At 45.0% G+C, this 16,630-nt stretch overlaps 1 protein-coding gene across 1 annotated transcript in view; it reads right to left on the reverse strand.

Annotated features, from left to right (window-relative positions):
- Positions 1–16,630, reverse strand: part of SEMA5B (semaphorin 5B) — a 221,771-nt gene that overhangs the window by 194,378 nt on the left and 10,763 nt on the right. Inside the window, exons 2-3 of the mRNA XM_073635242.1 lie at positions 15,981–16,026; positions 1,455–1,517 (exon numbers count right to left, since the gene is read on the reverse strand). Coding sequence (XP_073491343.1) covers positions 1,455–1,517; positions 15,981–16,026 — 109 coding nt within the window. The remainder of the gene's footprint in view (positions 1–1,454; positions 1,518–15,980; positions 16,027–16,630) is intronic.

The raw sequence follows: 16,630 nt of genomic DNA on the forward strand, positions 1-16,630 counted from the left end.
AAAAACATTTTTTTAAAGCGCCCCTGTCCCCCCGTCCTTGCACGCAAAGGTGACGGCATACGTAGGTTGCGCAGGCATATGTAAACAGTATTCGGGAGGTATTGCAGCGATTAAACGTGTGCAATTCGTTTTGTTACGAATTTGTTTAATGAATTTCGACAATTTCATTAATTCGGAAATACCCGAATTAACGAAAGCCCATTTAACAAATTTTTCTGAAAATTCGTAAATTGGAAAATTCGTAAAATCGGAATTCGAAGATCCGAAAATTTGAAAATCTGAAATAACTAATAATAACTTAACTATTAAAATTATAGGTATTGGAATTTCCTTTAAAATTTGGCTGTTAGTGAACGTAACGAATACGAATTTATCCGAAGTTATGAATTATCCGAAATAACGAATGCCACATCTAAACGAATGGAACGGAACTAATAATAATAAAAACTTTTTATGAATATTATTTATTATTAATTTGTTCCGTTCCATTTGTTTACATGCAGCATTCCTTATTTCGGATAATTGGTAACTTCGGATCAATTTTTATTTGATATGTTCACTAACAGCCAAACTTCTGGAATTTCCAATATCTATAATTTAATAGTTCATTATTATTAGTTAGTTATTCTTTCTAATTTTCGGATTTTCGAATTTTCAAATCTACGAATTTCCGAAATTAAAATTTACGAATTTTCAAATTAGTTAGTTAATTTTCAAATTTATGCATTAGCTAATTTTTGAACTGCGATCACAACCAATGACCCGAAAAATGAAAAAAACAAAAAAAAACAAAAAAAACAACGAATGATGGAAACAAAAACAAACACATTTTTCGGCAGTGCACGTCTAGGAGCGATCATTATAGCGAGAGCAATAATTCAATAATTCTAGCGCTAGACTTCCTGTGTAACTCTAAACTAGTTACCCTTCCAAGGCTTATAAATAGTTGCCTATGGAATAAGTACCGCAGTTTTAAAGTATGACATGTTAGGTATCCATTTACTCTGCGTAATATCATCTTTTATATTTTACCAAACAATTGGGTATTCTATTGTGTTTTTGTGCATTAAAAATCACTAAAGTGGATTTTTTCCAAAAAAACTGCTTTGAAAAAGTCTGCGCAAATACTGTGTGACATTAAAAAAAAATGCAACACCCACCATTCTATTCTCTAGGGTCTCTGTCTAAAAAATATATACTGCTTGGGGGTCCTAAATAATTTTCTAGCACAAAATGCAGATTTTTACACTTATGTGGGAAGTGTCAGAATTGGCTTGGGAAGCACGTGGTTAAACATTACTCAGAGGGCTTGGCGTACTACAGACGCCAGCAACCGGACGCAGTGGATCACTGGAGTAGAACCTTGGAGAGGCGCTCTACATTTTCTAATGGGGGTCACAGCATTCTTATTGGGGCTACCATAAAATGTGCGTTCACTGGTGACCTGATCTTACCTCCGTCTTCCCTTTACTCTGACATGACCGGCGGGTATCTTCATCCGAACTCCACTCCGACGCCTGAAAGACAAAATTCAACGCACGTTACACTCCAGAGTCAAACACCATATCATAGTACATCGTCTCCTTTCACTGTGCACATGCTGGAAAAAACCCCCCACAAATTACTACATACAACAAGACCATTATGGCTGAAACGCGTTAACATCTGCTGTGTACTGTATATTCATCTTTTATGGAGTTACAATAAATTTGGACCTATTAAAGAGTATGTATGGAGTCGCGGATTGTCTTCTACCAATTAACAATTCTACATATACAGAGGCAAAAACATTCAGTAAAAAAAAATTCCAACCATTGCAGATAATTATCTGACGGTGTAGCTGTGTGAAGGATCAGATAGGAGGACCATGATCAGAGAGAGTACAGAGGACCATGATCAGGATCAGATAGGAGGACCATGATCAGAGAGAGTACAGAGGACCATGATCAGGATCAGATAGGAGGACCATGATCAGAGAGACTACAGAGGACCATGATCAGGATCAGATAGGATGACTATGATCTGGATCAGATAGGAGGACCATGATTAGAGAGAGTATAGAGGACCATGATCAGATAGGAGAACCATGATCAGGATCAGATAGGAGGACCATGATCAAAGAGTACAGAGGACCATGATCAGGATCAGACAGGAGGACCATAAACAGAGAGAGTACAGAGGACCATGATCAGGATCAGATAGGAGGACCATGATGAGGATCAGATAGGAGGACCACGATCAGAGAGAGTATAGAGGATCAGGATAAGATAGGAGGACCGTGATCTGAGAGAGTATAGAGGACCATGATCAGAGAGAGTACAGAGGTGCCCGGGGATGTATGTGCGATTTGAGAAGTGCAAAGAGAGATGGATGGAACATAATAGACAAGATTCTTGTTGTAGAAGAACCCAGATTACTGCCTGTTCAACGTTTATATGTTGGACCTTAACAGCAAAAGGAAAGAGTTAGGGACTTCTTCAGAAGTAACTCTCCTGAGGAAGTCCCTTGCAAGAACTGTGTAGGGCGGGGCTAGAGACTTCAAAGGGCGGGGCTAGAGACTTCACACTCCAAAAGGAAGTCAATAGGAAGCTGAAAACTTGGTGCTGGTTATATCAATTACAAATGTGAGGTTTTACTTTACATGTTAGTTTTAATGTTAATAAAATGTTCTCCCCTTACAAGTTGCCCTTCTCTTTGATCTGATGAGTACAGGGTGGTGCGGAGGAGACCGATACATGACCGCCGCTTTACTGTTTTGAAACTGGATAAAAGATTTGCTGATCTTTACAGAGTAACTTCACTTTGGTGTAAAAAAATATATAACAAATAAAAAAATGTAAAAAATAAATAAATAAGAAAATAATAATAATAATAATAATACTACATTTAGAATTGATGTGTTTTCATTTAATGTTATTACAAATGGCCTTTGCTTTTTCAATCTGCAAAACTGCAATTTTCTGTCAATGCAATGTGGAAACCTGGAGGCCTTCTATGTATCCCCCATGTACAGGACTCCCCAAAAATGTAATTTCTGCATGTGTGATTGGCTCACTGATCTTCCCAGAAGTCTGCACTAAGATACAATACAGCGGGTGTACAGACCCGGGAACTCAGCACAGGGATGGTGGGAACCCCTCATAATGGGCACAGTGGGTGTACAGACCACGGAACTCAGCACAGGGATGGTGAGAACCCCTCATAATGGGCACAGCGGGTGTACAGACCCGGGAACTCAGAACAGGGATGGTGGGAACCCCTCATAATAGGCACAGCGGGTGTACAGACCTGGGAACCTGGGGACAAGGCTGCAGAGTGTCTAACATGTTCTAAAGGAAAACTTCCTGACAGGTGGAAATTTATCCGCATTGTCCCACAATCTGCGTCCGGCGCTGGCAGAGGAATGGCGCTCTCATGCGATGTTGGCCAGGAACGGCTCGGCGTCACACAAGGCACACTGGGACACTTCCCATCATAGACAGCGTCCATTTGGTAAATGACGGCTCATAATGGGAACGAGTCCTCGCCTAACGTCGTGTCCAGATGGCCCAGCTGGCGTGGTGGGATAATGCGATTCCTAAGCAGAGTGAGTGGCGGAGGGGGCCGGGCTCTTCCCACTCCGATAGTAAATACCTTCAGATAACAAAGGAAGCAATTCATTCATCCATCGGGGGAATAAAATAAACTCATTAACATTCCAATAATGAGCCCCTCAAACCTTGGACCTGCCGCCCATGAGATTTCTTCATCACGGCAAAACTCATTTTTAATAAATTCTTTTCTTTTCCTTAACACGTTCTCGCAGTAATCCTCAGGGACCGCGCCAGAATTCCGCCAAAGGGGTTAATATCTTAATTACATTTTACGAGCCCCGCCGCACAATGACTGGCTGGTGATTCCCGGGAGACAAAGAAGCGGCCATATTGTGCGGCCCAAAACATCCCCCCGGGGTCCATTGTGAGAAGTGCTCAGCCAATTAGAGGAAGGTTCAAGTGGCCGTTTGCTGTGGAGAGCTAATTGTTCCGTATTTATTACCGACCCGCGTCCCACACACAGCAATATTCCTTCTCCGAGGAGGAAACATCAACCCTTCTATTACAACAAATCAAAGAGGAAAAGGAAATAAATGGATACAATAAAAAAAATGATACAACTGTACATAGAGCTGGATGGACTTTATGTAACTATATAACCACCCTGTGCAACCTGGAGATCCTTCCCTCTCCTGAAATACTCTGCTGGAGGACTCTGCTCCTTCCTCTATAACTCTCCTCTCCTGAAATACTCTGCTGGAGGACTCTGCTCCTTCCTCTATAACTCTCCTCTCCTGAAATACTCTGCTGGAGGACTCTGCCCCTTTCTCTATAACTCTCCTCTCCTGAAATACTCTGCACTGCTGGAGGTCTCTGCTCCTCCCTCTATAACTCTCCTCTCCTGAAATACTGCTGGAGGACTCTGCCCCTTCCTCTATAACTCTCCTCTCCTGAAATACTCTGCTGGAGGACTCTGCTCCTTCCTCTATAACTCTCCTCTCAGGAAATACTCTGCTGGAGGACTCTGCTCCTTCCTCTATAACTCTCCTCTCCTGAAATACTCTGCTGGAGGACTCTGCTCCTTCCTCTATAACTCTCCTCTCAGGAAATACTCTGCTGGAGGACTCTGCTCCTTCCTCTATAACTCTCCTCTCCTGAAATACTCTGCTCTGCTGGAGGACTCTGCTCCTTCCTCTATAACTCTCCTCTCAGGAAATACTCTGCTGGAGGACTCTGCTCCTTCCTCTATAACTCTCCTCTCCTGAAATACTCTCCTCTCCAGGAGGACTCTGCTCCTTCCTCTATAACTCTCCTCTCCTGAAATACTCTGCACTGCTGGAGGACTCTGCTCCTTCCTCTATAACTCTCCTCTCCTGAAATACTCTGCACTGCTGGATGGCTCTGCTCCTTCCTCTATAACTCTCCTCTCCTGAAATACTCTGCTCTGCTGGAGGACTCTGCTCCTTCCTCTATAACTCTCCTCTCCTGAAATACTCTGCTCCTTTTTCTTTAACTCTCCTCTCTTGGAAGACTCTGCTCCTTCCTCTATAACTCTCCTCTCCTGAAATACTCTGCTGGAGGACTCTGCTCCTTCCTCTATAACTCTCCTCTCCTGAAATACTCTGCTGGAGGACTCTGCTCCTTCCTCTATAACTCTCCTCTCCTGAAATACTCTGCTCTGCTGGAGGACTCTGCTCCTTCCTCTATAACTCTCCTCTCCTGAAATACTCTGCACTGCTGGAGGACTCTGCTCCTTCCTCTATAATTCTCCTCTCCTGAAATACTCTGCTCTGCTGGAGGACTCTGCTCCTTCCTCTATAACTCTCCTCTCCTGAAATACTCTGCTCTGCTGGAGGACTCCTCTCCTTCCTCTATAACTCTCCTCTCCTGAAATACTCTGCTCTGCTGGAGGACTCTGCTCCTCCTCTATAACTCTCCTCTCCTGAAATACTCTGCTCTGCTGGAGGACTCTGCTCCTCCTCTATAACTCTCTTCTCCTGAAATACTCTGCACTGCTGGAGGACTCTGCTCCTTCCTCTATAACTCTCCTCTCCTGAAATATTCTGCACTGCTGGAGGACTCTGCTCCTTCCTCTATAACTCTCCTCTCCTGAAATATTCTGCACTGCTGGAGGACTCTGCTCCTTCCTCTATAACTCTCCTCTCCTGAAATACTCTGCTCTGCTGGAGGACTCTGCTCCTTCCTCTATAACTCTCCTCTCCTGAAATACTCTGCTCTGCTGGATGACTCTGCTCCTTCCTCTGACTCTCCTCTCCTGAACATATTGACAATATATTTCTTGAATCAGTAGAAATCACACATCATCAGAATCTGTTCTCGGTGACACAACTGAAGCTGATTACACTCAGAAATATGTTTGATTTTTTGGTTTTCCCAGAACACAAGTTCAGTAATGAGCAGAATTTAGTTTGATCATAAAGCGGGGGTCCCGCAAAATTTTTTTTTTTTAGATGTCAGCAGCTGCAAATACTGCAGCTGCTGACTTTTAAAATAAGGTCACTCACCTGTCCCGGGGTCCAGCGATGTCGGCACCCGAGACCGAACCGTCCCTCGATCCTCGGGTGCTGCCGCCGCCATTCTCACTGAGGGAATCAGGAAGTGAAGCGTTGCGGCTTCACTTCCCGATTCCCTACTGCGCATGTGCGAGTCGCGCTGCGCTTTCTCAATGGTCCCCACTATCTCCTGGGACCTGTGTCTTTCCCAGAAGACAGCGGGGGAGTGCGGGAGGGGGCGTGACTCCCATGGGAGTCTATTCCCGGAAGTGGGTGCAGATACCTGTCTTAAGACAGGTATCTGCACCCCCCTCCCCCCTGAAAGGTGCCAACTGTGACACCAGAGGGGGGGAGGAATCCAATGAGCGGAATTTCCACTTTTGGGTGGAACTCCGCTTTAAAGCAGAACTCCGGCCTCCCCTCCTCCAGTCTCGCACAGTTGTACCGGCTCCTCTCCTGGACTGAAACGGCTTCCTCTGATTTCACTGCACACTGTGAGCTTCTCACAACGTGCATTAGAAGCTGCAGCAACGGGTCACCGCACTTTATCAATCACATCAGCGAACAATTGGCAGGAGATCACCGATCGTTCACCCCTTCCCCCGGTCTCCAGCGGGCAAAGATCCTCAAACCGCCTACTGATGGCCGACAGGCGTGGAGTGACCTCTGCCCCTCAGATTTCACCGCCATGAACTTTAGAGAGATTCTGCCTCAACAATGAGCCAAACTGCGAAATTCACAACACAATCGATTCACTATGGGTGCGATGTGTGTGTTATTGATCCCCCCCCAGTACTGAACAATGGAGAGGCAGGGGGGGGGGGGCTGGGCAGCATGTAGGGGTCTCTCTATAGATCGGAGGCTGATATTGTCAGGAATAATTGACAATGTTTACTGAGGATGGTCCGCCATTCCTCTATAGGAGGGTCTCCTGTATGGGGGCCTCATTGTATGTTATAAAAAAAAAAAAAAAAAGAAAAATTGTAAAAAAAATTTAAGTTAGACCCGATCACTTCCCAAAAAATTTGGATGCCCCCCACATACATATAAACGTAAATGTAGGCATCGAGGACGCCTACATTGAATATCATCCCCAGTGCCAGGACAAGGTCATCTAGAGTCCAAGTCATCTAGAGCTAAATTGCGGCCCCCCCCTCAAGATGTATGAATGATAAGCTGAATGCTCCCCCCTAAGCATTAATCCCCCCTCCCCCCCAGTACAAATCCACCCCTTGCTGAAATCCCCCCTCCTGGCACATTTCTCCCCCCTCCCCAGCTTAAATCCTTCCTTTCCCCATATGCCTCCAGCACAATGTCCTAACCTGCCCCCCCCCCCCCTTAAATTCTAATATTAAAAAATTCGTAAATTTGTAAATTCACAAATTTGCAAATTTGGAAATTCGGAAATCCGAAAAAATAACTAATAATAACTTAACTATTACTAACTATTAAATTATAGGTATTGGAATTTCCTTTCAAACTTGGCTGTTAGTGAACGTAATAAAGACGAATTTATCCGAAGTTACGAATTATCCAAAAATAACGAATGCCGCATCTAAACGAATGGAACGTAATGAATTTAATAATAAATAACAATAATAATAATAAAAAATATTATTTATTATTAATTAGTTCTGTTCCATTTGTTTAGATGCGGCATTCGTTATTTCGGATAATTCGTAACTTCGGAAACTTCAGCCAAGTTTGAAAGGAAATTCCAATACCTATAATTTAATACTTATTATTAGTTAGTTATTCTTTTGAATTTTCGTTTTTTCTTTCTTATTTTCAAATTCTCGAATTTATGAATCTTCAAATTTACGAATTCATGAATTGCGATCATGAGTGACCCGAAAAACAAACAAAAAAACGAAAACGAACACGTTTTTCGTCAGTGCACATGGGTAGCTGCCAATGCTATTGATATTAATTAAAAAATATATTCCGAAATATCAATATTTAATATGGTGGTCGATAACACTATAGAAGAAAAAAACTTTTTTTTTCTTCTCTTTTTTTAAATATTTTTGCAGGGTGGGGGGTGTTAAAAAAAAAAAAAAGAGAGAAAATTATGCGTAGCTCTGTGTATCTTCCTTGCAAACGACATATACATAATATTAACTAGAAATGTAATCGTCATTTATTGTTTTTTTTAAAGAGCCTAGAGCCGTGCAGGCGCACCAGGTACAGATCGGTGTTTTGTAGAAAAAGATAAAAAAAAATAAATATATAAAAAATAAATAAATTGTAAATCTAGTTTAAAAACAAACAAAAAAAAAATAATAATAAAGAACAAAAAAAGAACATTGTGTAAATATTTTCTTCTCTCTGACATCACAATGTTACATTTGGATTATCTATTTGAAGATAAAAGATTCTTTGTAGCAAATAGATAAAAGTGGCGTTTTGTCAGGCGAGAGGCCCCTCTGTAGGGACCGCGGTGGGACATCTCTGTGAAGTTGGGATTTCTCGGCAGCGCCTGTCCCACCTCAGGAATGTCTGGAGAATTGTTATTTGGGGGGTCCCTCATGTCCCGGCTTGCTCGCCTCCGACGGTCACCTGGTTGACGCAGACGGATCTGGGTCTGGGAGGAACGCGCTGTACACGTGTCGGCTCTCTGGACCTGTTCCAGCCTGTCGAGGAGGCGCAGCTTCATCAGAGAGGCGATGAGCGTGGACCAGCGGGAGGTATTATCCTGTTAGCTGGCCGGTGGCTGCTCAATGTTCCCTGAGCGACGAGCCCATAATCCCGGCCGCAGATCGTTAGATGGAGCAGGTCAATCCTCAATCACATGCAAATCTCCTCCGCATGACTGCGCCGCGCTCAGCCAGGACGCAATGGAGAAGAAGCTGCCGCCAGATTTCCTGCAGAACAAAACGCTGCAGGTGCAGAAATCTGGGGCTGTCGTTCAACTGCCTCTGGCGCAGTCTAGCGAATGCTCTATAGCCAGGGGTCTCCAAACGTTCTAAACAAAGGGCCAGTTAACTGTCCTTCAGGCTTTAGAGGGGCCGGACTGTGATCAGTGGGATTAGAAAATGCCCTGGTGTCAGTGTGAGTAAACATTGGTCTTTGGTGTCAGTGGGAGGAATAGTGCCCCATCATTGGTGTCAGTGGGAGGAATAGTGCCCCATCATCAATGTCAGTGGGAGGAATAGTGTCCCATCATTGGTGTCAGTGGGAGGAATAGTGCCCCATCATTGGTGTCAGTGGGAGGAATAGTGCCCCATCATTGGTGTCAGTGGGAGGAATAGTGCCCCATCATTATTATTATTATTATACAGGATTTATATAGCGCCAACAGTTTATGCAACGCTTTACAACATTAGGGCAGACAGTACAAGTACAATACAATTCAATACAGGAGGAATCAGAGGGCCCGGGTCGTTAGAGCTTACAATCTAAGGGGGGGTCAAGTTATACAAAAGGGTAATAGCTGTGGGGGGTGAGCTAATGGAAAAAATAGTGCAGTTGTTAGATGGAAGCAGGATAGGTTTTCTCTGAAGAGGAAAGTTTTCAGGGATCGCATGGTGTCATTGGTGTCAATGGAAGGAATAGTGCCCCATCATTGGTGTCAGTGGGAGGAATAGTGCCCCATTGTTGGTGTCAGAGGGAGTAAACATTGGTCTTGTGTGTCAGTTGGAGGAATAGTGCCCCATCATTGATGTAAGTGGGAGGAATAGTGCCCCATCATTGGTATCAGTGGGAGGAATAAGGCCCATCATTGGTGTCAGTGGGAAGAATAGTGCCCCATCATTGGTGTCAGTGGGAGAAATAGTGTCCCATCATTGGTGTCAGTGGGAGGAATAGTGCCCCATCATTGGTGTCAGTGGGAGGAATAGTGCCCCATCATTGGTGTCAGTGGGAGGAATAGTGCCCCATCATTGGTGTCAGTGGGAGGAATAGTGCCCCATCATTGGTGTCAGTGGGAGGAATAGTGCCCCATCATTGGTGTCAGTGGGAGGAATAGTGCCCCATCATTGGTGTCAGTGGGAGGAATAGCGCCCCATCATTGGTGTCAGTGGGAGGAATAGCGCCCCATCATTGGTGTCAGTGGGAGGAATAGTGCCCCATCATTGGTGTCTGTGGGAGGAATAGTGTCCCATCATTGGTGTCAGTGGGAGGAATAGTGCCCCATCATTGGTGTCTGTGGGAGGAATAGCGCCCCATCATTGGTGTCAGTGGGAGGAATAGTGTCCCATCATTGGTGTCAGTGGGAGGAATAGTGCCCCATCATTGGTATCAGTGGAAGAAATAGTGCCCCATCATTGGTGTCACCAGCGCTGCCATTATTTTCAATTGCGCTGCTGCTGCGTGTTACCTAAAATAGTGCAGGTGTTTTTTAGTGCAGCGACGTTCAATGGTTTTAATGGCGGTACATGGTAACCAGCCCCTCCCAAAGCAAGCTCAACTTCTCTCAACATTCCAACAAAGTAGGGCCTAAAAGTTTCCATCCGTAAACTGATCTTATTTCAGCAGAATTGTAGAACAGACAGGATGCGGGGGGAGGGGGGTTTGACAAGTACTCCCATGAAAATATGAAACAGCAAATCTAACAAAGTCACATGAAAAGTTATACATTGTAACAACAGTACAAAATATGCAAATCCCCTCCAGTGCCCCATTCCGCATACGTTTAGCGCGGTAATGGATAGACGGAATGACAATGCACAGCGCGTTGTACGCGTACAGACCCCGGGGACATAGAAATCCCTCTATATGTATGCACGCTGGCACACCGGAGGACAAAGATCTGAAGATCTGTTTCTGGGAGCGGATTTGCTGCATTCCTGCCCGTTTGCTGCCGGTTCCCACCATCCGGGCGCAATGTTTACACACATCGCGCTCACAGAAGATCTATAGGCGGATTTATTTCAGGAACGCCGAGGTCAGCCAACTCTTAAGATGCAAAGCACAATCCGCTCGACCCCCGAGGCCTCCATCGCTCTTTATATCTCCAGTTATTCCCGATCGAATTGTTCGCCGGCCAAGGATAAAGCATCACGTGCCGAGCGTCGAGCTGGTACTCCGACCCGTTTCCACCAGGCAAACCGAAGGAGTCAATGCAGCGCCGCGCGGCAGGCCGCCGGGCCTCTAACGCGCTCTCTCTGTGTTATTTCAACGCTCATTTCCCTCTGACGTGTTAGCTCTGCGAGAGAGAATTATTTCGGAGGGCCAAGCGAGCAAAAAGTGCCGGAGAATTTATGGCGCTCGTTTTCCATCCTCCCAGCACGCCTGAAGGCCCAAAACGAATTTATGAGGAAGGCCGCGAGCTTCTGTTAATCTTCCCGCGCCAATTAGCGCCGAACCGATTATGAGAAGCGTCCTCGGTGGCCGCCGCGTTGGTGGGGGATTATCTGAGTTCTGACACAACATAAAAAATACCTGAAAAACGAGGAAAACGGCAAAGATTAGGAGAGGCGATCACGGCAATCCAGTGTGCCGGCAGAATTTACAGAAGGCGACTGGGGCGCTTTTCCAAATGGAAAAAAAAAAAAGATGGTGGCAGGAAACGGACAGGTTGGCCTTTTGGAAGTTTTCCCAACTTAAAGACGTCCACACACGATACAATAAGACAATACATGGAGACCAAAGTGCAAGAATATCTGTATGGAGTCACATGAACTCCAATCCAAGGCCGCCATTAGAAATCAAAGAGACCCGTACAGACTACCTGATAGGACCACCCTTCCACCTCTGAATACATCAGAGACATTATCAGCCAATTAGGGGAGGACAGGAGGTGACCCTCAATACACCTAGAACGCTGTTCAGCCAATCAAGAGGACGACAGGTGACCCCAATACATTCAGAGACCTTTTCAGCCAATCAAGGAGAATAGAGTAGCTAACCTTAATACACCCAGGACCCTGTTTAGCCAATCAGCAGAACCGGAGGTGACCCCAAGACACCCAAAACCGTGTTCAGCCAATAAGTGGGAGGAAAAGCGGTGACCCCAATACACCCAGGACCCTGTTCAGCCAATCAAGAGGAGGACAGAAGGTGACCCCAAATATATTTAAAAACGTTTTCAGCCAATCACAGGGAGGACAGGAGGTGACCCCAATACACCCAGAACCCTGTTAAGCCAATTAGTGGGAGGCCAGGTGGTGACCCTCAATACACCCAGGAGCCTGCTCAGCCAATCAGTGGAAGAAATAGAGGTGACCCCAATATACCCAGAACCCTGTTCAGCCAATCAGTGGAAGAAATAGAGGTGACCCCAATACACCCAGAACCCTGTTCAGCCAATCAGTGGAAGAATTAGAGGTGACCCCAATACACCCAGAACCCTGTTCAGCCAATCAGTGGAAGAAATAGAGGTGACCCCAATATACCCAGAACCCTGTTCAGCCAATCAGTGGAAGAATTAGAGGTGACCCCAATACACCCAGAACCCTGTTCAGCCAATCAGTGGAAGAAATAGAGGTGACCCCAATACACCCAGAACCCTGTTAAGCCAATTAGTGGGAGGCCAGGTGGTGACCCCAATACCCCTAGAATCCCGTTCAGCCAATTAGTGGGAGGCCAGGTGGTGACCCTCAATACACCCAGGAACCAGTTCACCCAAGAGGAGAACAGGAGGTAACCACAATACACCCAGAACCCTGTTCAGCCAATCAATGGGAGGACAAGAGGTGACCCCAGTACACTCAGAGACCTTTTCAGCCAATCAAGACAGAACAGAAGGTAACCCCAATACACCCAGGAGCTTGTTCATCCAATCAGTGGGAGGACAAGAGGTGACCTTAAAACACCCAGGGCCCTGTTCAACCAATTAGTGGGAGGACAGTAGGTGAGCCCAAATCATTATGAGACCTTTTCAGCCAATCAAGGAGAGAACAGGAGGTAACCCCAATACACCCAGGACCTTGTTCAGCCAATTAGTGGGAGGACAGGGGGTGACTCCAAAACCTATCCAGTGCCGAAGCCATCCAAACGGGGGTTCACTGATTACAATATCACTGCAGCATCAAATACAAGGGTGTAATGGAGCTGTCCAATCCAAGTAAATCCATGTGAGTTAGGAAACTGGAAGATCTGAAGCTGGGTCAAAGATATTCTCAGACATCATTGGATCATCCTACCAAGTTCTGATGTTTACAATCTGATTGAGATTGGTTGAGTAGGACTAAAGACATTCTATGCTGGATAGAAGCAGTAGAAGGATGAAAAGCTTGGAGACAGTCCAATGCTGATAAGAAAAAGAGCTTCATGTAAGAGGGGCAGCACAGGAGAAGACCAGAAGGTTGTAGGTTGACCAGGGGATCCTCTCTACCCTGAAAAAGCTGACAAAAACTCCTGGAACATCCTCAGTATCGGACAATTGGAAAGGTGCAGCACATTGATCCTATCTTCTTTTTTATAGCAGAGGGTTCCTCAGGATTCACAAACAAGGAGATGCCAACAAAGAGCAACATTCATGTTTGCAATGACAAATTCTATCACTCACTATCACACATGATGCTCCAATTAGGAGAATATTTGGGAAAATTTGGGCTTTTGGAACCACCTTCAGAAAGAGAACGGATTAGGAAGCGATCCAAGAATATGATTTGGGGTGGAGGCTGGGTGGTTCTGAAATAAGACCAACAACTAAGGCAGGGGTGACATGGTGACTCACCATAAGCTGCAGGCAGGATGGAAAATATCATTTTTAATGGGGGAACTATCTCCGGTAAGGACAGACGGGAGGCAGAAGAGAAACATGAAGGGTAGATGGCGCCAGAGATGAGAGAGAGGAGAGCAGGCAGGAAATATACAGAAATCAGAGCAAAGAAGGACAAAAGCAACAGGCAGCCAATCGTCCAGACACAATATAAAGAGAACCTGTCCGTAACACCCCACTAAGAACTGGTATAAGGAGAACACAAAAGACTTGGGGCCCCTAAGCTGTAAAGAGTGCAGAGTTTGGAAATAGTGACTAATACACCCCACCATCATCCCAGCACATTCTATGGGGCAATGTATTGGGTTTTGGGAAACTCTCTCTATTTTGCATTATTTTCCTTGAATTTCCATTCTTACAGTAGATTTTTTGGTCCCAGCAAAACATAAATGGACGGATGGACAGGCAGACTGATTGAACATGGATGAATGGCTGGATGGATGGACCAATCAAAGAAAGGGGGACTGATAGATGCTTGGATGGATGGTTAGGACTGCTCAAAGGAAGAGAGGTGGATGGATGAACGGAATGATCAAAGGAGAATGGATAGATATGTGGATGAACTGATTGAAGATGTATGGGTTTAATGATTGAGGGAAGAGGGATAGATGTTTGGATGAACTGATTAAAGATACTTAGATGGATGGACTGATTGAAGGAACAGGGATGATAGACGAATAGCTGGATGGGTCAAAGAAAAAGTGATAGATACTTGTTTGGATGGATGGTTGAAATGATCGATGGTGGAAGGATAGATGGATACTTAGATGGAATGATTGAAGGAAGAGGGATGGACTGATCAAAGGAGGATGGATGGATACGTGGATAGGCTGATTGAAGAAGGATGGGTGGAATGATTGAATGAAGAGGAATGGTTGGATGGACTGATTGAAGAAAGTGGGATGATGGATAAATAGATGGATGGATAACTGGACAGATGATTGGATGATCGATGGATGGATGCATGGACAGATAACTTGAACAAAGGAGGTTGGATATGTGGATGGACTTATTGAAGATGGATGGAATGATTTCAGGAAGAGGGATGGATGGACAAATAGATATCAGATAGACAGATGGACTGATAAAAGGAGGATGGATTATTGGGTGGATGGTTGGATTGATCTATGGAGGAAAGATAGATGGATACTTGTATGGAATTATCGAAGAAGGATAGGTGGATTGATTGAAGGAAGAGGGATGGATGAACCGATGGACTGATCAAAAAAGGACAGATAGATATGTGGATGGACTGCTTGAAAGGAGGAGGATGGATTATTGGGTGAATGGTTGGACTGATCTATGGAGGAAGGATAGATGGATACTTGTATGGAATTATTGAAGAAGGATAAATGGATTGATTGAAGGAAGAGAGATGGATGAATGGACAGACTGATCAAAAAGGACAGATAGATATGTGGATGGACTGACAGAAAGGAGGAGGATGATTTATTGGGTGGATGGTTGGACTGATCTATGGAGGAAGGAGAGATGGATACTTGTATGGAATTATTGAAGAAGGATAAATGGATTGATTGAAGGAAGAGGGATGGATGAACCGATGGACAGATAGATATGTGAATTGACTGATTGAAAGGAGGAGGATTGATTCTTGGGTGGATGGTTGGACTGATCTATGGAGGAACAATAGACTGATACTTGTATGGAATTATTGAAGAAGGATAGGTGGATTGATTGAAGGAAGAGGGATGGATGAATCGACGGACTGATCAAAGAAGGACAGATAGATATGTGGATGGACTGACTGCAGATGGATAGGTGGCTTGATTAAAGTAAGAGGGATGGATGGATGGAGTGGTTGATGATGGGATGGATTGATCAACAGACGGACTGATCAAAGGAGGATGGATATGTGGATGGACTAACCAAAGATGGATGGGTGGAATTATTTAAGGAAGAGGGATGGGTGGATGGACAGACAGACTGATTGAGGGAAGGAGTATGGATGGATGTTTGGAAGGACCGATTAAGGGATGGATGGATGGATGGATGGACAGAAGGAGAAAGAATGGATGAATGGATAGGCAGAATGGTGGATAGATGAATGGATGTAAGGAGAGGGATGGATGTCTGATGAGCAGCGATGGGACAGACAATCACATGGGCAAAGCTCATGCAAAACCCGTCTTATCGCTGGCATTAACAGAGACAGATATTTGCAAATCACTTTATTTTCAGAAACGCTTTTCCTGCAGCTGAAGACAAAGTTTATACAGCGGAGCGGCTGGGTGAGCGAGGAGGACTTACCTGCATGAGGGAGACATTGAAGAGACTGAGCCTGAAGAGGTAGTTCCTGCAACAGAGAAAACATACCGTGAGTGCGAGAGAACCGAGAAATAACATCACTCCAAACACAACCTGACGTCACACATACGGAGCTGTATTATGGGATAGCTCAGAGATTTGCTGTTATTTGCAAAGCCATCCCCTGTTCCTGGAACCAGATGTTCTTTCCGCAAGTCAGTCAACCTTCAGCTGATTTACTGCTGGAATGTGAGAGATAACATCATGCTGAGTCAGAGTTTTTGCTGCTAAACCCTCCAGCATGAACAAAGGAGCCAGTCACTGTGCCTGAATGTGCTAAATGCAGACACCTGGGGGAAGGGGGGGGTTAATATCTGGGTTTGTAAAGGCATTTGGTTCTCAAAGTGGATTTATATGCTTTATGGCTATTGAGGAATATATATAAATTAAGTCACTTGTGGGGGAGTGGCCTTGGAATGGGGACTTGTCCCCCGAGTGGCCCTGGAAAGGGGATTGGTCCCCGGAGTGGCCCTGGAATAGGGATTGGTCCCCGGAGTGGACTTGGAATGGGGATTGGTCCCCGGAGTGGACTTGGAAGGGGGATTGGTCCCCTGAGTGGCCTTGGAAGGGGGATTGGTCCCCAGAGTGGCCTT

Source organism: Aquarana catesbeiana, linkage group LG06 (genome assembly GCF_042186555.1).
Source record: "Aquarana catesbeiana isolate 2022-GZ linkage group LG06, ASM4218655v1, whole genome shotgun sequence".
NCBI lineage: Eukaryota > Metazoa > Chordata > Amphibia > Anura > Ranidae > Aquarana > Aquarana catesbeiana.